This window comes from Symsagittifera roscoffensis, chromosome 6 (assembly GCF_963678635.1).
Source record: "Symsagittifera roscoffensis chromosome 6, txSymRosc1.1, whole genome shotgun sequence".
In the NCBI taxonomy this organism is placed as follows: domain Eukaryota; kingdom Metazoa; phylum Xenacoelomorpha; order Acoela; family Convolutidae; genus Symsagittifera; species Symsagittifera roscoffensis.
In genome coordinates this window covers 22,877,315-22,902,452 of record NC_087067.1, presented here as the reverse complement: position 1 = coordinate 22,902,452, position 25,138 = coordinate 22,877,315, and the positions used below count along the sequence as shown (strand labels likewise).

The following is a 25,138-nucleotide window of genomic DNA, read 5'->3' as shown; positions in this document are numbered from 1 at the left end:
CCGAGTATGCTTAAATTTTAGGCTTTCTTTCAGATCTTCACTAATTTGAAAGAAAAAATGTAATTGTTTTCGAGAATATGGTCGGAAGGTTCTGTCCTACTTGCACAGCAACCGGCTATACTTACCGAAATTTATTTTTAATTTTATCTCAAATTACAAACTGTCTCTATAATTCAAAAGCAAAACTCCGCCGATGACTATGTCAAAACTTATTCTTCGGAAAAATCTAGTATTGAAGACTGGAAAAGTGTTACAGAACTGAAGCAGATCGAGAAAATGTATCATTTTTGAATATTTTTCAATTTTCGAAACTGAATGACAATCGCGTTATTCGTAAGCATTATACTTTTCCAGTTAGATAGTTAGGTTTGTCTTCCTTTTAACAAATAAATGAACTGAATTTAAAAAGAAATCAAGCATCAAACAGCATAAAATCAAATTTGATCATAAACAAATTTTGAGATTTTTCCTGTTTAAAAAATAATCACCTTTATAAGTGACAATCATTTCGTTCTTTTACACTTACGAAATCTTCCCTCAGGAAGCATAAAAACAAATAAGCAACAACTTTTTTTGATATAGGCACTTCACTACAATCAATCTAGGAAAAATCAACAGGAAAGCAATCAGAAACGCTTTTATTGGATTGAAACACATAAAATAAGGGTCAAAGCAAATAAGACTAGAGCATGACAATGGTTCACTGATCCTAAACACTATTTTAACATAGCTTTTACCTTCATTTGTATGTTATGCTTACAATCAGCAAATCGAATGTCAATTCGAGCACAAATAACCTAAATCGAGCTCAAACTTCAACTAAGACTAAAATTCTTGACAAATAAACATACCTAATCCAAAGTACAAAATGAGGCTACAAAATAAAGTACTCGAAATATTCAAACTAAAGTTTGATCTTGTAAATTATTCTCCTCCTCTAAAATCTTGTGGCGAATTTCCCACCTTACTAGACAAATTCAACGGTTAAGCAATAGGAGAGATATTTAACAAGATCCAACAAGTTTTCTATAATCAATTTAGAATCAGTTTAAGAAATTGTGACTGACATCACGTTTATGATATATCTGATAACATGTATCTTGCCAGAAAAGTCACACCATTAAACCACCAAATTAACAATGAACACTCAAACAGAACTACGGTTTCTTCGACTAGGAATTTTGCGGTGATCCTGATATGAAAACTTTCACAAATTTAATTTTCATTTAGTTAAGCCGAAGCTTTACACAGCTGCGCTTCGCAAACACAAATGAGAAAAAAGACAAAGAAAAAAGACAAAACAAAAAATAAACTACAGACTTGTGCCACCACCGAACAATCGAACTGGAAATTAAGAGTCTCGTCATTGCATATCCGCCAAGTTTGATAGACAATCGTCAAACACTAGCCACTTATATAGCAGATACAACAGGTGCTTTTCAAATGCTAATTCTATGCTAGCAAGTGTCGCCAAATGTAATATGACACTACGCTCACAAGTGTAAACACTAATGCCATCTTAATTTCATTCGTGATATTTATTTTATATAAGACTTCGCTCTACAGAAAAGCCAGAAAATTATCTAATTCGTGTCACAGAAACGGAAAAAAAAGCAAAAAAAAAACCAATTTTTGCGACTAAACATCTTCATGAATTATTAATGCAAAATGCTGTTTAGTTGACACAAGCCAACGGGGGTTTCATTTGCTGTATTTATTCAAAATAGAATCTTTGATCGATACTTAATTTTTTCGGGATCAATGCTTGATTTTTTCTAGAAGTGTTATTTTGACCACCTGTACAACTAAAAGATTATCAAATAAAAATCATACGTTTTTTATTCATATAATGAAGAGGCGGATCTAAGGGGGGGGGGGGCGATCCCCTCAGGGATTCGACCCCCAGCCGACCCCTCAAAGATTCGACCCCCTGCCGACCCTTTGTACTATTTTGAGATATCCATGTTTGGTGAAGGACCCTATATTTGGCGCCAATGTAGTAATTTTAAGGGGGGAAGGCGCGCCAAAAAACGCGATTTTTTGGTCAAAATTTTCCAAAAAGTGCCTAAAAAACGCCTTTTTTGGCCCGTTTTTCAAAGTTTGGCCTGCGGTGCAGAAAATTTTACCATAACAGGGTCTTTTTAGTGCTTTGGGAGAGCTCGGAAATTCACTTTGGTCGACCTAAAAAAGAAAAAAAAGAGAACCCTACATCCGCACCTGATATATTGCCCTTCATTTTTTGACAAATTTCTTCTTTCAGTTTTGATAACAATTATCTGCATTTCAGAATTCAATGTATTTACGTATTTGGTTGCGTTTTAGAAGCTGAGAATAATAATCAAAATGGATTTAGCTTGGAAAATTCCAACGGCGAATTTCACCACCCGACTGTGACACAGACGGAAAACGAAGAGCTGAAAATGACGCAACAACCGAATTTTAATTCATCAATTGGACCAATTTCTTGGCATATGTTCTATTTTCATTGCAGAAATTACTTTTTTCCACGTGAACATTCAAACGACTAATCAATAAAAATATGAAATAAAATCTTTTCACGCTCTAATAATCAAATATTTGACTGTTACAATAGGGCACAGACTAAAAACTTGACTCGTTTCTGATTTCATGCTGACTCGTTTATGATTTCACTTAATTTAGAAATAGTTTCATTTCACCACAAGTATAATTATCATCAACACCACAAATCTGCCTACTTTAGCAACCTGCTATTTATTTTCCTTCGAGTATTTTAAATGATACTTTTCATCAAGCCGATTATTTAAATCGCAGATTCAAAGCTGCTTTTCTTCGCATACTCACCTGAATGGACAGAAAACATATGAAAACAACTAGAAATAAACTACCATAGCTAACAGATGCGTGTAAAAGTCCTATAAAAACAGGGAAATCGAAAAAATATATATAAAAATGTTTGACAAAAAAGATCCTAACGAACTATGTAAGTAACAAACAAAGCCAACAGACAGATGGAAAAGAGTCAATGAATGCAAGTAAACATTAAAAAAAAAACAGACTTGTTTTTTGAAATCTCAAATTTCCAAGAAAGCAAATAGATGGTCTTAAAACTCTTTGAATTTCTAGATTAACTTGACACTTTTTGATAAAATTGACCCAATTGGAGAAAACTGGTAAAAATTTTTCATTTAGCTGGGATATCTGATAATTAAATTCCATTTTCGAAATTGGAAATCGATCACGTTTATCGTGACTGTCAATTTTTTCTGATGGATAATGCAGCTTGCCTTCCTTTCAACAAAGGAAATGAAGGGAACTTAAGAAGCAATCAAAAATCAAACTGCGAAAAAGTAAACTTAAGCCTAAACAAATTAAAGACTTTTCCCGAAAAAAAATCATCACGACCTACATAGAGTCTCAACTGCTTTCGTCGTCTCTTAATCACTTCATTCTATAAGTTTTAATAAGTAGTTTTCAAAAAATAAATATGAGTATAAACAAGGATTCTTTGTCCAAACCACTGATCGAATAGACCAGAATTCAATCTCCCAGATACCGATTTTGGCTGCCTCGAAAACCGCTTTTATGGGCTCATGTGTGGTGGTCGGAGCATTCTGTGCTCTATACAACCAGCTATCCTTATTTTTTTTTCAATATCAAGAAGCTTTGTTTGAACGACTTTCAACTACAAGAATTTCCAAAGCATAGACACCGGAAAATTGAATAGGCTTAAATGAACTTTAAAAAAACAGCACTGATTTTTTAGTTTATTTTGGAATTCGAACTTCGCAAAACAAACTGCATCAACACTAAAATCTTCGATTTTACAAAAACTTGTATGACTAATATATTTCTGATTGAAATAGTCGTAATTTAAAAAATTGGCTCGTTATGCCTTGCCTTTTTTTTACTCCAGATTTAACTCGCTTTTCAAGCTCTAATTACTCACCATTTGCATTTTTATTGGAGAAAGTAATTGACCTGCCATTGATTTGAAAGTGAACACTAAAAAAGCCAAATTAAAATCGCCAAAACTAAAAAAAAAGTCAAAATTAATTGAGCAAACTAAACTCACTATAGCTAATAACCCAAGTCGTCTATCAACGCAAACCAAAACCATTGCTCTTAAATCAAAACCATAGCTCTCCAAAACCATTGCCTAAAACTCTTTGAATTTTAAGAATTTATAATTTTGATTTGCTGGGAACTGACCTTAACACTTCGGATGTTCGATAGTTGAGTTTGTCTTCCCTTTAACAAGGGGAATGAACTGAACTTGAAAATATTTTATATCAAACCACGAAAAATCAAAATTGAACGTAATAACATTATTTTGAATTTCCAGAAAATAACACAAAAAAATCATCACGACATATATAAGAGTCTTCACTTCGTTCATCGACTGTTAATAAGTTCTTTGAAAATAAATCCACTGCTTCTAACTTAAAGTAAAATAAATTTTGCACGATCTTCTTTCAAATTCAGTACCTTAAATAGGAACTCAACAAATAAAAAAAACCTTCTAACCTAAAGAGGACTCCACTTAATAAGGATCTGCATTACGTTCTATATAACTCAAACATAAGTAGTAGTTGGAAAAGAGTTATGAACGCAAATAAACTAAAAAAAACTGACTTGTTTTTTCAAGAGCGTTCAACTTTTGAACTTCGAAGAAAAAAACTTTGTAGAACAGTTTATGATGAACACTTTTCTTTGCTAAAATTGACGCAATTTGAGAAAACTGGATCAATACCTAAATCTTTTATTTCGCTGGGAAATCTGATAATTAATTTCCATTTTCGAAATCAAAAGTCAATCACGTTTGACGTGACCTTTACTTTTTTGCTGTTCGATAGAGGAGTTTGCCTTCCTTTTAACAATGGAAATGCACTGAACTTAAAAAAGAAAGTGCAAGTCAAACCGCGAAAAACTAAAACTGAGCGTGAACAAATTTGAAGACTTTTTCCTGAAAAAAAAACATTTAAAAAATCAGCAAGACCTATATTACAGTACTAACTACGTTTATTACTCTCAAACAATATAACTGAAGATTAATATCTCTCTAATTTTAATTCCAATAAAGAGGAGAATGTCCAGTTTGGGATTTAAGTGAATAATTTTAGGGATTTTAGAGAAAATTTAGGGTTTCAGTGAACTTTCTATTTTGGAGTTGTGATTTATTCTGATTTTTTTTTTGCAGAGTGACAACTGCAGATTACAAAAACATCAGTGCATATTTAAAAATTTATGTTGCAAAACTTGAAACAGAGTTCATCGCAGAAATGAAAAAAATTCGCAAAAGTATCCATTCGACACGGAATATTTTTGACCTTTACGATTTTTTTGAGGAAGCTGAAAACGCGCAAAAATACCATGCGCCATAGTTTCTCAGTCTTTCGAGAGTGGTCGGAACGATAAGATGGAAGACTAGAGATGTTCCACTACCAGCGATAAATTGATACACTTGACAATTCTAGCTTGGCTGTATATCTTAGGGCCTTAAATGCGTTCATTAAAACAGCTTACTGGACATGCGCTCTTTTTGTTCTGATCACTAACTACTGGGTCTCAAAGTACATCGACATAATTTCACGAAACAATACATGACGGGAATCAAGCTTTTACAAAACATTCAAGATATTATTTTTCAATTTTTGAAATTAACAAATAGACTGCAAATTTTGGTGTAAAAGTAAATTAAACTACACAATACATTCAAAAATTTTATTTTAAAATGCCGGATTTTTTCCAGGATTTTCCAGAGAATTCCAGCTGAAGGCGCATGCACCTTCGTTCACACTTCTGGAGTGCAGGCTCATTAAATCCCAATTTTTCAATTGACAAATACAAATCGATTCAATTCAGTCACAAAACAAAGATCATTCAATTAGGTGATCATTTCACCTTTAATTTGGCTGTTTTTCCCTTTTTACCTGCTGAATTTTGGCTATTTGCAGCAGCGGCACTTTTTGATCCGCCTTTCTGCGGACTTTCATCGTCGGAGTTGGAATCATCCGAGTCACTGCTTCCGTCTGAGTCGCTGCTCGAATCACCGGAGTCATCACTGGAGCTGTTATCGCTCAAATTACGCACTCCGTGATTGACGGGGTCCAGGTTTATGCCCTCGCTGAGATCTTTCTCATCTGAGAAACAAGCTTTAATTGCACCTCAGAAAGCTCACTACTACATCAGATCTTAGACCGGCAGTAGGAGTAGACTTACAAGATTTGGCAACTTTTTTCCCTCCTAGCTCCTCAATCTTGCGCACCAGTTCCTCCTTCCGACTCTCATACTCTTCCAGGGGCAACGTGTCGCTTGCAACCGGTGGGGGCGGTGCTTGAGCTTGTTTTTCTAAATACTCACTTACAATTAGTACCAAAGACAACTAAAAGCTATTTTTGACTTACGGCTGAATGTATACATACTAGCAGATGCAGCGGCACCTCGCGGCTTTTTCGACTTCAGACATTGATTGACAAATTTTTCCAAAGCCCTCAAAGTGACAGCCCGAACTGTTTCCAGATCCAGCGTGATTTCAGCAACGTCTGCATCTTGAAGCTGAGGCTCGTGAGCTCTCAATATGTGAACAACTCGATACAGCTGTGGTTCTAAATGACAGATGAACTTTTTTCCTCTACAAAACTAAGCATGCTATTAAGTTCAGTTTGAATTTCATTTGATAAATTTTGAAGTTCTTAAGAAGTTTTGAAACGAACTGGTCAGTCTGTCGATATTGCTGCTCAATTGGCGTTTTTCCTCGTAAGTCATGTCAGTGGCATTGTCTTCTTCGTCGCTGTCCAACACAAAGTCTGAAGGTCGTGGCATTCTAAAAATGCATAAAAATTTGCATTGAAACGTAACAAATGACACATTTCTATCAACTGGGCATAAAAATTTAAGCTATATTTTACAATTGGCTAACAAATGGTACATAGAATTTCAGTGGAGCTGTTCAAATTATAAATCCTTTCACTTTTTGATATAAGAAAGCAAAGTAATCAGGACGAAGAGCAGGCTTACTTGGTGACTTTCTTCAGATTTGACTTTTTGGCAGGGGGCGAATGACGCGAGTCGTTTGAGTTCTTTGTGCTCTTCCTGCCTGGTTTGGCCGAGGTGGGAGCAGCCGAGGTCGATGCATTGGATGACTGTGTGTCCGAGTTGGCATTGGCTAGAGAGAAAGTGAATTTCATGCCGAAATGTAATATTACACTAATGCTGTCTAGAGAGTATACATTCTATTTGGATAAATGTTTGGCAAATCTACTCAGCAAACAAGGGTTCAGCTTACTTTTACTGACTGAGTTTGACCAATAGCTGTTAGGTCCTGGCATACTCGAAGACGAAGATGTGTTCATTGAAACAGCAGCAGAAGTGACTGGACCATTCGTCAACGGTAACTGGCCCGGACCCAGATCGTGTGGAGATGAATCGATAGTTCGAGATACTGGCGGAGAAATTGTCCGAGATGGCTCCTAACAAATGAATATTAATATATTTAAAAGCTGAGATATAAGAAAACATATAATTGAATAAACTCTCTGAAGCATTATTCAAAGAACATTAACTCAAGCTCAAACGTGTTTACAAAAACTTTAAAGCGTTCAAAAAAGAGCGATCGCAGAAAAATAACAGCTTTCTTTTGCATTAAATGTTACATATTAAAATAGCTCACTTGACGAAACAATTTATTTACAAGAAAATCGTCTTAACCCAACAAATTTGGTGTAGCATATTCAAACTCTAATATTGCATAGAAAATTAAAAATTTTAATACAAACGTTATTTCAGAATTGTACCATGCTGCCGAGAAGTTGAACTTAACTGGTTTTAAAAGCCATGTGTTTACCAAAGACCTCTTTAATGCAACATGTTTTCGACTTGGAAACAGTCAGCACAAGGTTAAATCTAGCGCCGCGAAACTAAGAACTATTTGTGAATTCAGCTCGAACTATAAGTTTTTCTTCAGGCCAGGCGCTAGAAAATCAAAACGGCAGGCTCTTTTTTTTATTTTCCCTCACCTCGCATGATCATGGATTGTATGGTGCGGCACTTTTCCAGTTCCCCCCTTGATTTTTTCGGAAGTTTAATATATGAAAACTTATTTACAATGACTTTTCATGTTATAAACTGCATTAAAACGTGTCAGCGTGAACAGGTGAACAATTTTTCTGACATTTCTTACACGCAAAATGCCGTGTGAACAACTTTTGAATAGCTTTATTTTGAAATTTTACGAGGGGAAAAAGAGCCTATGGTGCAATGGGTGGCTTTAAAAGGTTAAGTATGAAGAGCACATATGTTTGTCATGGCTCAATTAGTCCTCATGTCAATTTCATAACAATCGGATAATGCGAACAATGGTTTAATTTATCAACATAGCTTATAGACATAAACATAGTCAATGAAAAGGAAACAGAAAACAAATATTGAAAAGGGCCGATTTTTTATTTAAAAAACTTCAACTTTCGAAATTCCAACAAAAAAAATATATGCCGTTCAAGCTCTTCGATTTTCAATAAAAATTCATGATTAGCCATTTCTTTTTTTGATAAAATCAACCCAGTCAACCAAGAAACTCATAAAAAACCCTTTTTTTCATAATTTTCACAATTCAAGTTTTTACACAATTAAATTTTCCAGTTCTGTTAGTCTAACGACTTGCGCTGCGCTAAACTAAGCTTCGAAACCTAGTTTTCTACAGCTAAAAGCTAAATATTTTAAAATTTAAATATGAGTTTTCGACACCGGAAAATTGTCTTCTTAATATTGTATAAAGCTATGCTAACAATATGCTAATGAAAGGTTTTTGTGAATTCCATAACAGTAATCGGCCCTCTTCCAGTTTCCCAACGAAAAATTGCACATAGAGGCGAAGCAGCTTTATAAAGTACAATTAAAGTATAAATAAGCCTCAAATTAGCAAAAATTCGTCTTCGTCTGCAATTCGAACCTGCTACAGCTATGCAGTTCCAACGCTACATTCAAATTTCCAGATAAGTGAACACTTTTATTTGCGAGTTAGCTTAGAAAAAAAAGGTTCATAATAACACACAAAGCTGACGTTAGCGTAAATATAAAATTGGGCTCTTTTCCAGTTTCCCCCCTTTCAAATTCAATTTTGAAAAGCTTATTTAACGTTGTCATATTTCAATGAAAATTGGCGTGCTGAACAAATCGACAACTGTGAACAGATTTGCTCTTCATACTTTACAGCGTAACATCACGCATTTAGCCGTAATGACACGTAAAACAAACATAAAATCGGTATTTTTAAGGGGGGACTGGAAAAGAGCCTAAAATTGTGCCAAAACTGTTCATGCGACAATACAAGCCCTCTCTCCCTCTTTGATTTTTTTGAAACTCAATTTTCAAAAGTTGACTCCAACCTCCCCCCCCCCCCCAAACACACACACATTTCAAGTTTTCCGTTTTCTCAGTTTATTTACGGGCTATTATGACTGAATGCGTGATGTTACGATGTAAGGCACGAAGAACAAATTTGTTCACAATTGAACAGATTGTTAGAATATTTCTTCCGTGCAAATTGTTGAACTTCTTCATGCTGACACATTTAGGCTTCCGTTAATCAAATTTCATTTTTAAAAAATCAGGGATGATTTGAAAACATCCTTTCTTAATAGTTTTTTTGGTTTCATGGGGTTTATCAATTACAGATTTTAGCGACAATTGGTTGAGACATTCGGTCTAATGAATATCAGATAGCCAATATTTTCGAAAGAGTAAGGATTTTGGCATCTCACCTGCCAAGCAGATATACACCTTAGAGTAGTGAAAAATTCTTACAGTTTTAAGTGACTTAGAGTTGGTTGCTGCAGTGGTAGTGATGACGCTTGCTCTGTTTGGAAGATCACTAGGTTGAGAATTGTGAGAAGATAGAGGTGGCTGTTCTGTTTTGATGTTGGAGGAAACTGACGTAGGAGATATCTTGGATTCCATAGCACCATATTCATGTCTGTCGTGTTTGCTAGAAGCTACCATAGAAACAGTCGTGGCCACTGATTCTGCTATAGACGCTGAGTTGGCCATACTGTGGCTGCTAGTCACTGCTGAAGAGACCACAGACCCTGATTTACTGCTGGAATCGACTGCATCTGCGATAACCTTTGATTTTCTTGGTCGCTTAGGAGCACGTGGCTTTTTCTGGTTTAGGTTGTCTATTTGACTCTGTATACTACTAGCCTAAAATCAGCACGATTTTCAAGGTCTTTGAATTAATGAAAGAAATATAGAAATTCTTTCAATTTGATGCATACATCACGAGCTTTGTCATCATGTTGAAAGCCTCCTTGCTGCATCTGCGTTAACTGCTGCATGACCATTTGTAACTATTAAAAAATCAATATTAGATTGCAAAACCCTAATAACCAGGTATTATGGCCCAATAAACTTTAAATCATTCATATTGCACTTTTAAATGGACGATGTCATACTTGTTTTTGCAGAGCAGCAATGGTCCCTGCATCTGGTATTTCAGGCGGTGGGTTGACAACCGCCAGTTGAGGTGACACATTTTTAGACTGCGGACTAGGCTCGGTAGATTTTGCAGAAGTTACAGTTTGACTCTTGAAATACTTTGCACTCTTGCGACCGTCATGCGCACTTCGAATGTCACCATTTGCCTTCTTGTATTTGTTCGGGGATGCTTGTTTGGCAGCAGCTACCTTCGAAGCTACAAAGTTTGCCTGGTAGCTTTTACCGTAACCCGATGGATGCGAATGGGAGGCTCGGTTATGAATCGAAATCCCGTTTAGACTGCGTTCCGAACTTGTACTTGTTGACGACGACAATTCACTTGATGATGGCGACGCTTTGGAAGGAAGTCTCGCGAATTTATTCTCGAACATTGACTGAAAAAACTCAAATATAGCCAACATATATAGCGAAAAGTGTCCATGAACTCAAGGACACAGAAAAAAACTCTTTTTGAAAAATATTAACTTTCAAGTTTGAACAATTTTCATTGATTCTTAATCAAAAAAATCACCAAGACTTATATAAGATTCTTCACTAAACTACGTTCATTGAATCATCAAAACTATTAAAGTGAAAATCACTTCATTCTTACATTCTTTTACACTTAAAACCTAAAATCTTCCTTTGAAACTAAAATTCATTCAAAACTTTTTAAAGCAATGTGCTCTTTTGATATTACAGACCCTAATTTGCTTTCCTTTTAGCAAATGAACTAGAATTGAAATTAAATGTAAATAGAAGTCAAACTGCGAAAAATCATAGTTGAGCATAAAATTATAAGGCTTCTTCCAGAAACAAATTAAACCGACATTAAAAAGTTTCTCCAATACGATCATTGTCGCATAAAAATACCTTTCAAAAATTAAATCTATATTTCAGGTTTGTATTTTATTGTTACGACCATTGAAAATGGGGAGGAACTTTGTATTCGGGTGTGTTTTAGTTTTTTTTCTTTTTTTCCACGCCCACGCAAAATCAGGTACCACAAAAAATTATCGGACTGGGTTGAGTGATATTAAAGCCCTTTCAGTCGTGATTCGAACCACGTTAAAAATTCCCAAAATTTTTTTTAGTGTCGAGAAAACCCGGTCCGAAAATTTTTCATTTTTGGTCTAATTTCGAGCTAATAAGGGGAGCGCGTTAGGCACACGTATATCAACACGTGGGTTATGCGTTCGATTCCCACTTCGGTCACGGTTGGAGGGGTCCCAGTGTCATCCGCCTCCTCAAGGTGGGATCGGCTGCGGCGAAATAGATGACATCTTTCGCCCCCAAGGTTGGTCCTATACTGAGCAGGACCAGGGGCTTATAAGAAAAGAATGCAGGCTAGCAATAGCTTATTTTTGCTTAATTTAAGCCGTGAAAACTTAATTTTACTCAAGTAAAGTTGGTCTTCGGAGTTTCTTAGTGCCCTAAAAAACTGTATTCCAATTCGCCTATTTTACTATGACCGCCGAATATGCCGAAGTTCTATTTGTTCGTTCAGATCTTTTTATCACACCACGCAGAAAAAACACTAATTTGTAAACGTTATGCCGAAGTTCTATTTGTTCGTTCAGATCTTTTTATCACACCACGCAGAAAAAACACACTAATTTGTAAACGTTTTTTATATGTTTTTCAAGACTATGGTCGGAACATTCTGTGCTAGTTGCACAGTAACCGGCTATCCTTTTCTTTTGGACAGATTCCCTTTGAGCATACATTTTGATATTTAGACAAAATGCAGTTGTAAGTGCTTGAACCAACGTGTAATTTCTGCGCCATTTGATGAATTGGATTGTCAGAGGGGTTGTACTGGTAGCAGTTGTGAAAAATAAGCCGCATGTCTTCAGCAAACTCGTTCACACTCTTGTATTCACGCGCCTCTAGCTTCTTTTTAACCGTTCCCAAATCCATTGGTTTCTTTATTTTCTCCAAGTAGTCAGGGAGGTGCCACTTTTCATAGGCCGGTTGATAAAAGGGCCATGCATATTCCTAATTAAAACAAATGTACCATGTTACATTGCATTGAATCAGATTGATAAGGCCGTAAAACTTCTTAGCCGTAACAATAATTTGAATGTATCTCAATGCATTTATCAGCCTAAATTGTTTCCTTCAGAGTAAAATAAATCAAGAGCCATAGACACGTATAGCACTACTTGGAACATAGAATCACAAATAAACTCATATGCATCTCAAGTTTATACTCAGAACTAGAATTTGATCAAGCCTTCAAATATGACTTTGTGATTATTTTGAGACATTCTCAATTTGAATGAGCCGAATATTCGGAAGAAATCAAGAATTCATCTACAATCTATATATCTCTATATAGGAAGATGAGAGTAAACTGTACTGGGTACTTCACTTAGTCAATTTCGGTTACTTACAGCGTGTGATTTCCCTAACAACTCTTTGATGAGTTTTTCGCAGAATCGCAATTGATTATTGAGAGGTGATTTTTTCATCGCCTTCCCAAACGGTTCGTCTTCACCAGGAAGCTCCTTGTTTGGCGGCTTGATTTTGCGCGTGCTCGTTCTAGCAGAATTGCTATCATCAGCGTAGAATGAAGAGGCAGAGTTTGTTTTGTTGAATGATGGTGTGTGCGGTGTAGTTGTATCTGCTTTCCTTTTTACTCCCTTTTTCGTCTAAACGAGGAAATAAAAGATAAAAAATAAGCCAATCAACCTTTATTGAAATCACGTGGGTGCAAAATTGAACCTTAGAGGGTTGAACGGCAAATGGTCTCACACTTGACGTAACTATTGTATGCAGCTCTCCGTTTTCTTGACCATCAAAGGGAGCACTTGTATCACTTGCCTAAAAAGAAATGATCGTGTAATAAAATCAAATACCTCTCAAATGTAACTGCAGCTCGAGTGAGAGAAAATAACATGGCTTACTGAGCAATCGTCTTCCTTTGTTTCATCTATTGATATATTTAGAGGGTTAGTAGCGTTGGATGAAGCGTTTCCAAATCGCAGCCTGTCGTCTTCTTGTGTAGAGTGTACCGTCGTATCATCTACCGCACTGCTCACTGAATCATCAGGACTAAGTTGCGGCCTGTTTATGGCACATTCTAGGATTGGCAAGCCGCTTTGCGTTACAGTCTGCGAGGACAAATCAGCGGGAGATATGTTGTCCTCTGAAACTGGAGGTGCCGGGGTGAGCGGAGGTGGCGCCAATGGCTCGTCATCGTTGTCCTCTTGATCACACTCGACTTGCGGAGTTCTTGCGTCTTCTAGAGGAGGCGGCGAGGGTTGCTCTTCTTTAAGAACGTCGCAAGATGACGTAGGTGGACAGTCGGGCTGCGTACTCTCGACAAGCACTGGTGGCTCAACTTTAACACTATCAACTGCAGATGGCTCTGAAGAAGTGGAGTGCACAACTGGGTGCCGCGAGGGCGTTATCGGAACGTACTTTTTCTTGGGACTACCCACTGTCTGCGATTTCGAATTGAACGGAATCTCGATTTCGTCAAATGGCATTTTACCTATTTTCTTTTTAAATTGCTCTTCTAAGCTGCGGCCTTCTAGGTATACGCACTAAAAAAATTAAAGAGCTATATAAGGCCTTGAATCAAGTTAGCATGTAGTAAAAATTTACAAAATTGTTATATATAAAGTTAAATTCAGCTTCACTTACTTCAGAGAGGCTATGCTTTTCTTCCTGCATATGTTTAAAAAAAACCAATTGCTTTCAAAACGTTTCCGCATTGGCTGAATTCGAACATAGGACCTCCTGGTCCCAAAACAGTTGCAAAAGCGTTATTGAACGATATTAAAAACGAACTGATTATTGCGTTCATATAGAGAAGAAAACAAAAAAATAGCCAACAGACAGTTGGAAAAGAGTCTATGATTGCAATTGAACAGAAAAAAATGGACTTGTTTTTTTTTGCAAAAATTCATATCTCAAAGAAAAAATATATGCCCTTGAAGCTCTTTGAATTTCTAGACTAATTTATGATTGGCATTTTTTCGCTAAAACTGACCCAATTTTAGAAAACTGGATCAATAGGTAAAAAAAAATTTCGCTGGGAAATCTGAAACTTAAATTCCACTTTTGAAACGAAGTCGATCCCGTTTTGGTGGCCTCTATACTTTTGCAGTTCGATAGTGGAGTTTGTCTCTCTTTAAACAAAGGAAATGAACTGAACTGAAAACAAATCAAAAGTCAAACCGCGAAAAAGTACGTTTGAGCCTGAACAAATTTTATGACTTTTTCTGAAAAAAAAAACCATAAAAAAAGCATCGCGACCTATATAACAGTCTGAACTACGTTCATCGACTCTTGAAAAAAAAAATAGACAACAGGCAGTTGGAAAACGGTCAATTAACTCTAGTAAGCCAAAAAAAGAATGAACTTATTTTAAAACAATTTTCAACTTCGATTTTTGCGGAAAAATATATAGCCAACAGAATTGAAAAGAGCCAATGAACGCACGTAAACAAAAAAATTATATTTTTTTTATTCGATTTTAAAAGACAATTTTTTCCAGAGAAATGTAGAATTGACACTTTTTAAATTAATTTGACTCAATTTGAGAAAACTGGATTATTAGATGAGGCTTTAATTCCTCTGGTATATAAAAGATAAAATTTAATTTCGAAATTAGAAGTCAATCACGCTTTTTTGTGACCTTAACACTTTTGCTTTTCGAAAGGTGAGTTTGCTTTCCTTTTAACAAAGGAAAAGAACTGAACTGAAAAAGAATTTATCAAATTGTGAAACAATCAACTTTGAGCGTGAACAAATTTTAAGAAATTTTCCTGAAAAAAAAACAGAAGTTCATCACAACTTATATAAGAGTCTTCAATACGTTCTTCTTGCCATTTGCACATTCGTAATTTGAGAGCGTAGTTTGCATTCCTTTTTGTAGAAGAAGTTGTATTGAACTTAGAAGAAATTGAAGGTAAAAATTAGCTATATTTAAGAAAAGTGGAAATCATATCTCAAACCGCAAAAAAACTATATTTCAGTTAAAACAATTTTTAAGAATTAAAAATTTCAAAATAAAAATAAACGGAAAACATCCGACCTACAAAAGTGTCTTCACTTCGTTAACTTTTTTTCCATAAAATTAAACCATTTTGGGAACTCTGGATTCATAATTGTTTTTTATTCCATTAGGAAAAAATTAAATTCCACTTTCCACTTTCGAGTCATCGACGTTTTTCCGCACTATCGTAATAAGAGAGCATAAAATATTTTTCTTTTAGCAAAAAAACTGAACTGAACGTGAAAACAAATCAATAACCAAACCGCGAAAAAAATGAGCGTGAACAATTTCCTGAAAATAAAATCAACACGACCTATATGAATGTCTTCACATCGTTTTTTGACACTTAATTATCTGCTGTGAAATAAAATCTAACAAACGGGATTCGAAATTGGACCTCTGGTATCCATTTTATTCTTAGAATACCAGGCAGCAACTAAACTGCGCGACTTCGGGTTGAGAAAAAGTGGAATGATCACATAAAACCGCTTGTAAACAAAGTACGAATCATAATATTAGAGACTGAATTAGAAAGACGTGATCTGATCTCATGCGTCCTGACGCTTGACGCCAAAAAGACTTGACGCCTGAATAATCTCATGCGTCCAATTACTATGCCTGGAAAATTGGGACATTTTGATAGACAAAAAAAATGGGGATTTCAAATAGCTGCTTCCTAAGAAACGTGATTTCTTACATGATCTGGTTTGTTGAAAGTGTAGCAATTTCTTAAGATAAGGTTGACGTCATCTATGCATTCCTGAGCATTTATGTAGTAATTATTTTCCAGGCGCTTCTTTATGGAACCCAGATCCATCGGATTTGTGATTATGTCGTAGTAATTCTGAAAAAGACAATAATTAATTACACAAGGGTTGAATGATAAACCTGCTTTTACGACGAAAGTGCATGCCCAGATTAAAATCTTCATTTCCTTTCGAACCGTTTTAAAACTCATGTTTTCTCAGCTGATAGCGATAGATGGTAGGATGCACATTGAGGATGATAATGCAGTGAGTCTAGAATGCATAATGGCATTAAAGAAGTAGACTGTGTGAATGGTATACTATAAGTCCCCAAACCCCACTTGAATCATTTTTTGTATTTTAATCAGCCTAAAAATTGAGTACCGGCTGTCACTCTTTTTTTTAGAAACTCATGTAATCCTTTTGATAGCAAAAACATTGGGTCGAAGGCTACAATTCTTAACTAAAGCTGAAGAAAATACTGATTCGTTAGCATAATTTGGCTGTACTTGCACCATGATTCAAAACTTAAAAACAGAGGCGAAGCTGTGCTTCGCACACACTAGCGAGAACACAACAAAAGCAGCTCTATAAAAAGCAAGAAGAAAAGTGGAAATACGCCACGAGTAGTAAAATTCGGCTACACCTCGGATTCGATCTGCGACCTCGAGATTATGAGTCTCGCGCACTAATCACTCAGCTACGGACGCTCAATAAATCACAATCACTAGCCACAAATACAGCAGAGGACAGATGCTATGAAATTTCCAATGCAACAGATCGTGATAATAGCAAAAGTGCCGCCAAATAAGTGAATTTTGATGAACACTTTTATTTGCGAGTTAGGTTGGAAAAAAAGAAGGTTCGTACTAATACACTAACGCTTGCAAGCTCGCGAGTGTAATGACGGTTCAAATTGAAAGAACAGGCCATCAAGGCAGATCTCATCTATTGCAATGCATTAGAAAATGCGTCAGATTTACTCACCGGAACTCTTAGAGTTATTGGGTCTACAGGTGTCTTGAAATACCTCGAGCACTTCAAATTCAATATTGGCTTGATTACTGTCACCAGGAGGTATTTGAGTTGATTTGTCCATCTACCTCTACCTGGACAACGGTATTCTGGGGGAGGTAGTATTGTCACATCTTTGGGGTCTATGGGTGCAAGCGCGGAAGCACTCTCTTTTGAGTTTTCGCTCACGTTATCGGTGGGTTCATGTTTTGTTTCGACTGGTGTAGCAATAGGGTCATCTTGTAGCTTACCACAAGAATCAATTGGTATATTTGCGCTGAAACAAAATATCTATATGAGTTTTTAGAAAAGCGGCAGGAGTGGCAGTTCCTATAAAAACGACGTAGTTGCATTGGGAGATTATCTAAGCAATAATCGTATGAACAGGGTTTTTATATCAAGGCATACTTAAAAATTAGAAACTGACTCCTACAGTTTTATTAAAAAATGCAGTTCTCTGCTATAGCTTTTGAGACAACTAATGCTTCGTAGTCATTCGCCCTCAGGTTTTTGCTTCTATTTTCCAGTAACTGCAGAAAAAAAAATTATTCTCAAATCGACGCAGTCAGTTTTCCTGTCAGATTTTCAAATTTCAGTTCACTTTTAATTATAGGAATGCATTCGTCGAGCTTCCAACAAAATAACTTCGGATATTTTTGTTAATTTCTGGCGAAGAAAGACAGATAAACTAGCTGGGTTTCATTTACATTGAGAAAGGCTAATCTGGTTCATTTTAGTCGTCATTGCATTCCTCGACACCAGAATTATAACCACTGATTTCAATACATAGAGAATCTCAGATGACCTACCTCATTTTGCTGCCAAAATTTTAACCTTATTTCTCGTATTTACGTAAAATATTATCTGATTTATTAATTTTATAGGATCCTTCACATCGTCACATTGCTATCTTGTGAAAAATCTTTTCTCTAAAGGTTAGCGCCTATTACAACTCTCCCAATGCACACTTCGATCGTAAATTACCTGAAACAACATACAAACATAATAATTACTTTGAATTACCTAATATCTGTCGGTTTTGGAAATCCAACCTCTTCCATTTTACCTTTTTACATAAATTTGCTGTCTTTTTAACAGCTCAATAACATGCTCATGTGCGCGGCCATGTTGATAATGAAATTTACAAAGTTCACCGTGTACATGAAATTCTGAGCGATCTGATTGGTCGAGATTTTCACGTGACGCACACAGCAAAATGAACGCTGAGAAATGATCAAAATCGACTCGGCTTTAAATCAAAATAGACGAAGTTCTGCTCACCTCGGGCATCCCAGTTTCTGAAAATTGGTGTCAAGGTGGGATATGTTCTGGTCGACATATGAGTAAAATTTCAGCTCAAAAAACTCCACGGCCCTGGAGTTTTAGGGAAAAAACTGGATTCAGTTTGAAAGAAAATTTGAATAAAATAACAAAGTAGCATAAAATAGTACACGCTACTAGAAAGCAACGCTGCGATAGAACGCTTTTAAAATTCAACCAAAGGCTTATTACATTCATTTCAAGTTGTTCGATCGGAGCTCCGACAGATGGCTTGGAGTTCTCGTAGCGATTCTGCAGAAAGCCGATGAATACAATAACACAACTGCATGTCTGAATTCAACCTTTATAATACATTCATGCTATTTGAAGCAAAAAGCAATAAACCAACGCAAAGAAATACATATTGGAAGGGACCAAAATAAAGCTTCCTTTCCCTCTATCTATGACCAAAATAGCTGGGAAGAGTGAACGAATACGAAGACATTTTCAAATTTAACGCAATCAACTGAGTGAATAGCTGAATGGAAAACCCGATAAATTGAGAAGACCATAACTCTAAAGAGTCAAACAATAGTTTCTCAATTTTAGATACCATCAATCGCAGATTTTTTATACCAATTTTCCTAAGATCCTAAGCAATTCGTAGGTTCTTTGGATCTTTGAAAATCATGGGCGTTACTAAAAATTCAAATTGACCTATTTTGGTAGCTTTGATCTCCCAAAAATTCCAAATTGACCACAATTTAGCTACTTTCTGATGGTTGTAACGAAAAAACCGTGTTTTCCGGCTCTACCTCTTGCTCCGCTTTATAAATTGGTGTCTATAAGGCTCCTGTTGAAGAATTAGGGTTGGTCGGCCAAAACGGGTTGGGCTTCCGTGATAAAATGAAGTAAGACTTGATCTCTTACGCAAACTCTGTGATTTGAATGTTTATGCGAAGGTCGGTCTAAGAGAAGACTTGCCCACGGCTTAACTCAATTTGTACTATCGTTTATGGGTATTTTCTGTTATACGGCCCAAAAGCTGATCTTTTTGCTATTTTGAAAGTTCGATCATGATACTCGAAACTGATCGGTTGAAATTAATAGAGGATCAATAAAGGCTCAAGGTTGGAAAAAAGAAGGTTCGTACTAATACACTAACGCTTGCAAGCTGGCAAGTGTAATGACGGTTCAAATTGAAAGAACAGGCCATCAAAGCAGATCTCATCTATTGCAATGCATTAGAAAATGCGTCAGATTTACTCACCGGAACTCTTAGAGTTATTGGGTCTACAGGTGTCTTGAAATACCTCGAGCACTTCAAATTCAATATTGGCTTGATTACTGTCACCAGGAGGTATTTGAGTTGATTTGTCCATCTACCTCTACCTGGACAACGGTATTCTGGGGGAGGTAGTATTGTCACATCTTTGGGGTCTATGGGTGCAAGCGCGGAAGCACTCTCTTTTGAGTTTTCGCTCACGTTATCGGTGGGTTCATGTTTTGTTTCGACTGGTGTAGCAATAGGGTCATCTTGTAGCTTACCACAAGAATCAATTGGTATATTTGCGCTGAAACAAAATATCTATATGAGTTTTTAGAAAATCGGCAGGAGTGGCAGTTCCTATAAAAACGACGTAGTTGCATTGGGAGATTATCTAAACAATAATCGTATGAACAGGGTTTTTATATCAAGGCATACTTAAAAATTAGAAACTGACTCCTACAGTTTTTTAAAAAATGCAGTTCTCTGCTATAGCTTTTGAGACAACTAAGACTTCATAGTCCTTCGCCCTCAGGTTTTTGCTTCTATTTTCCAGTAACTGCAGAAAAAAAAACATTATTCTCAAATCGACGCCGTCAGTTTTCCTGTCAGATTTTCAAATTTCAGTTCACTTTTAATTATAGGAATGCATTTGTGGAGCTTCGAACAAAATAACTTCGGATATTTTTGTTAATTTCTGGCGAAGAAAAACAGAGAAACTAGCTGGGTTTCATTTACATTGAGAAAGGCTAATCTGGTTAATTTTTTTGTCGTCATTGCATTCCTCGACACCAGAATTATAACCACTGATTTCAATACATAGAGAACCTCAGTTGACCTACCTCATTTTGCTGCCAAAATTTTAACCTTATTACTCGTATTTACGTAAAATATCTGATTTATTAATTTTATAGGATCCTTCACATAGTCACATTGCCATCTTGTGAAAAATCTTTTCTCTAAAGGTTAGCGCCTATTACAACTCTCCCAATGAACACTTCGATCGTAAATTACCTGAAACAACATACAAACATAATAATTACTTTGAATTACCAAATATCTGTCGGTTTTTGAAATCCAACCTCTTCCATTTTACCTTTTTACATAAATTTGCTGTCTTTTTAACAGCTGTATAACATGCTCATGTGCGCGGCCATGTTGATAATGAAATTTACAAAGTTCACCGTGTACATGAAATTCTGAGTGATCTGATTGGTCGAGATTTTCACGTGACGCACAAGCAAAATGAACGCTGAGAAATGATCCAAATCGATTCGGCTTTAAATCAAAATAGCCGAAGTTCTGCTCACCTCGGGCATCCCAATTTCTGAAAATTGGCGTCAAGGTGGGTTATGTTCTGGTCGACATATGAGTAAAATTTCAGCTCAAAAAACTCCACGGCCCTGGAGTTTTAGGGAAAAAACTGGATTCAGTTTGAAAGAAAATTTGAATAAAATAACAAAGTAGCATAAAATAGTACACGCTACTAGAAAGCAACGCTGCGATAGAACGCTTTTAAAATTCAACCAAAGGCTTATTACATTCATTTCAAGTTGTTCGATCGGAGCTCCGACAGATGGCTTGGAGTTCTCGTAGCGATTCTGCAGAAAGCCGATGAATACAATAACACAACTGCATGTCTGAATTCAACCTTTATAATACATTCATGCTATTTGAAGCAAAAAGCAATAAACCAACGCAAAGAAATACATATTGGAAGGGACCAAAATAAAGCTTCCTTTCCCTCTATCTATGACCAAAATAGCTGAGAAGAGTGAACGAATACGAAGACATTTTCAAATTTAACGCAATCAACTGAGTGAATAGCTGAATGGAAAACCCGATAAATTGAGAAGACCATAACTCTAAAGAGTCGAACAATAGATTCTCAATTTTAGATACCATCAATCGCAGATTTTTTATACCAATTTTCCTAAGATCCTAAGCAATTCGTAGGTTCTTTGGATCTTTGAAAATCATGGGCGTTACAAAAAATTCAAATTGACTCAAAATTCAAAGCTTTGATCTCCCAAAAATTCCAAATTGACCACAATTTAGCTACTTTCTGATGGTTGTAACGAAAAAACCGTGTTTTCCGGCTCTACCTCTGGCTCCGCTTTATAAATTGGCGTCTATAAGGCTCTTGTTGAAGAAATAGGGTTGGTCGGCCAAAACGGGTTGGGCTTCCGTGATAAAAAGAAGTAAGACTTGATCTCTTACGCAAACTCTGTGATTTGAATGTTTATGCGAAGGTCGGTCTAAGAGAAGACTTGCCCACGGCTTAACTCAATTTGTACTATCGTTTATGGGTATTTTCTGTTATACGGCCCAAAAGCTGATCTTTTTGCTATTTTGAAAGTTCGATCATGATACTCGAAACTGATCGGTTGAAATTAATAGAGGATCAATAAAGGCTCAATCAGCAAAAATAAAGGATCAATTGAGCAATCTCCCCCCCCCCCCCCCGTAATGACCAATTGAGCTATCTCCCCCCAGCAAAATCGAAAAAACTCTATAAAAAGACGTCAGCAAACGCAAGTAGATGAATGATGTGTTTATAGCACGCAATCAATTGACCAACTGAAGTTATCTTACATGAGTATCGAGAATAATTTTGAAAAAAAATCGAAATTTATGAAAAAAAAAAATTTTTTTTTGCAAAATTTTGTTTAAGCGACCATAGCCTCATCGAAGAAAGCGATTTACCAGGAGTGGTGCTCTAGCGTTGTATCTGAGTAGCAAAAACGGTTCTCCGCAGCACCTTAATATTGTTCGCAAAAACTTTTTTTTATGTTAAGAAAGGAAAAAAAAGTCGCTTTTTATGGCTGTTTTATTGATTCTTTTTTTAATCCGAATGAAACTTTTGAGCTTTGATATTGTAAATTTTGGCTTTCCACAGTCGTTGGAAAATATGTTTTACGATTTCATGTTCTTCATTCTTTTTTCAAGTGGTTACAAACATGTCTCAAGTACCTATTGAGCTATCTCCCCCCCCCCCCCCCCCACGCGAGAATGGGGGGGGGGGGGGGAGATTGCTCAATTGATCCAAAATAAATCTGGGTTTCAAATTAAGAACAATCTCAATTAGGAAATGATAATTTTGGGCCGTTTTACAAAAAAAATCCCTCATTTATTAGAACCGAATTGAAAAAATTGGGCTCATTTTTGCCAAATTTTTCCATTTATCATAAATGAAACTGTAGCCAGTCGAAATTCAATTATCTTTTAATGGGCAAATAAAAAAATTATGAACAAATTGTAGCGTTCCAAACAAGTATGATGAAATTAGATTTTTTTATTGCAAATCCGTGAAAACTCACTCGCAGTGGCAACTGTAACTTGGTTGTCTGAAAAAAATGAAGTCTCAAAGACTTTTCAAATAGAGTAGTATATGTTGGGGCTGATCAGGGTGGGGGTAGTTGCTTGCTGACCCCCCTGTATTAACATAGGCTATGGAGTATCCGGTCAGCAAACTATGTTTTAAGATAGGGAATATATTTCCCTATCTATTAAGATAGGGATTAGGTTTCCTATGTTTTAAGATGGTAGGGTTTGAGATGGTAAGTTTCAGGAAATTTTTGGCGCCCGAATTTTTTGGGGCTCGATTTTGCCGATACTTGCGTTTCTTAGCTAACTTCTACAATTTGTGATATAGTGTATAGATATCCCTACGTATAAGGTTTAGAAATGCATTGTATTAACATAGGGAATAGGTTTCCCAATGTATTAAGATAGGGAAAGGAAGGGTTTCAGTGTGATGATAAGATTGGTTTTTATTTCACTTAAAAACCTCAAATCAATTGATCAATAAGAGCGATATTTATTGAAAGTTCTAGATCAAACTCCATGATCCAACTCCTCCTCAGTTTTTTCTCAAAGAATAACCCAAACTTGTACAAAAATTACAAATTCTGAGACGTTTTTCACATTATTAATATAACTAAGTTTAAAATCATTGATAAAAAGTGAACATTTTACTGCTAAAATTTTGTTTAAGCGACCATAGCCTCATCGAAGAAAGCGATTTACCAGGAGTGGTGCTCTAGCGTTGTATCTGAGTAGCAAAAACGGTTCTCCGCAGCACCTTAATATTGTTCGCAAAAACTTTTTTTTATGTTAAGAAAGGAAAAAAAAGTCGCTTTTTATGGCTGTTTTATTGATTCTTTTTTTAATCCGAATGAAACTTTTGAGCTTTGATATTGTAAATTTTAGCTTTCCACAGTCGTTGGAAAATATGTTTTATGATTTCATGTTCTTCATTTTCTTTTTTCAAGTGGTTACAAACATGTCTCAAGTACCTATTGAGCTATCTCCCCCCCCCCCCACGCGAGAATGGGGGGGGGGGAGATTGCTCAATTGATCCAAAATAAATCTGGGTTTCAAATTAAGAACAATTTCAATTAGGAAATGATAATTTTGGGCCGTTTTACAAAAAAAATCCCTCATTTATTAGAACCGAATTGAAAAAATTGGGCTCATTTTTGCCAAATTTTTCCATTTATCATAAATGAAACTGTAGCCAGTCGAAATTCAATTATCTTTTAATGGGCAAATAAAAAAATTATGAACAAATTGTAGCGTTCCAAACAAGTATGATGAAATTAGATTTTTTTATTGCAAATCCGTGAAAACTCACTCGCAGTGGCAACTGTAACTTGGTTGTCTGAAAAAAATGAAGTCTCAAAGACTTTTCAAATAGAGTAGTATATGTTGGGGCTGATCAGGGTGGGGGTAGTTGCTTGCTGACCCCCCTGTATTAACATAGGCTATAGAGTATCCGGTCAGCAAACTATGTTTTAAGATAGGGAATATATTTCCCTATCTATTAAGATAGGGATTAGGTTTCCTATGTTTTAAGATGGTAGGGTTTGAGATGGTAAGTTTCAGGCGCCCGAATTTTTTGGGGCTCGATTTTGCCGATACTTGCGTTTCTTAGCTAACTTCTACAATTTGTGATATAGTGTATAGATATCCCTATGTATAAGGTTTAGAAATGCATTGTATTAACATAGGGAATAGGTTTCCCAACGTATTAAGATAGGGAAAGGAAGGGTTTCAGTGTGATGGTAAGATTGGTTTTTATTTCACTTAAAAACCTCAAATCAATTGATCAATAAGAGCGATATTTATTGAAAGTTCTAGATCAAACTCCATGATCCAACTCCTCCTCAGTTTTTTCTCAAAGAATAACCCAAACTTGTACAAAAATTACAAATTCTGAGACGTTTTTCACATTATTAATAAAACTAAGTTTAAAATCATTGATAAAAAGTGAACATTTTAATGCTAAAATTGACTAAAAATGGGGTATATTTCTCTTAACAGTATATTAGATTGTATGATATTCAACAAAATCTTCTTCAAATCTGATGATTATCTCATGGTTTTTCC

The 25,138-nt window shown here is 35.9% G+C and overlaps 1 protein-coding gene across 1 annotated transcript in view; it reads right to left on the bottom strand.

The window, feature by feature from the left end:
* The window catches only part of LOC134848562 (bromodomain testis-specific protein-like), a 35,229-nt gene extending 16,867 nt beyond the window's left edge, over positions 1-18,362 (bottom strand). The window contains exons 1-16 of the mRNA XM_063866076.1: positions 18,244-18,362; positions 17,194-17,497; positions 16,158-16,304; positions 13,362-14,003; positions 13,180-13,278; positions 12,849-13,106; positions 12,223-12,450; positions 10,431-10,847; positions 10,254-10,325; positions 9,784-10,179; positions 7,268-7,451; positions 7,000-7,147; positions 6,696-6,805; positions 6,405-6,587; positions 6,202-6,330; positions 5,913-6,122 (exon numbers count right to left, since the gene is read on the bottom strand). Of these exons, the coding sequence (XP_063722146.1) occupies positions 5,913-6,122; positions 6,202-6,330; positions 6,405-6,587; positions 6,696-6,805; positions 7,000-7,147; positions 7,268-7,451; positions 9,784-10,179; positions 10,254-10,325; positions 10,431-10,847; positions 12,223-12,450; positions 12,849-13,106; positions 13,180-13,278; positions 13,362-14,003; positions 16,158-16,304; positions 17,194-17,497; positions 18,244-18,281 (3,565 nt within the window). The 5' untranslated portion in view covers positions 18,282-18,362. The remainder of the gene's footprint in view (positions 1-5,912; positions 6,123-6,201; positions 6,331-6,404; positions 6,588-6,695; positions 6,806-6,999; positions 7,148-7,267; positions 7,452-9,783; positions 10,180-10,253; positions 10,326-10,430; positions 10,848-12,222; positions 12,451-12,848; positions 13,107-13,179; positions 13,279-13,361; positions 14,004-16,157; positions 16,305-17,193; positions 17,498-18,243) is intronic.
* Positions 18,363-25,138: the final 6,776 nt, after the last annotated feature.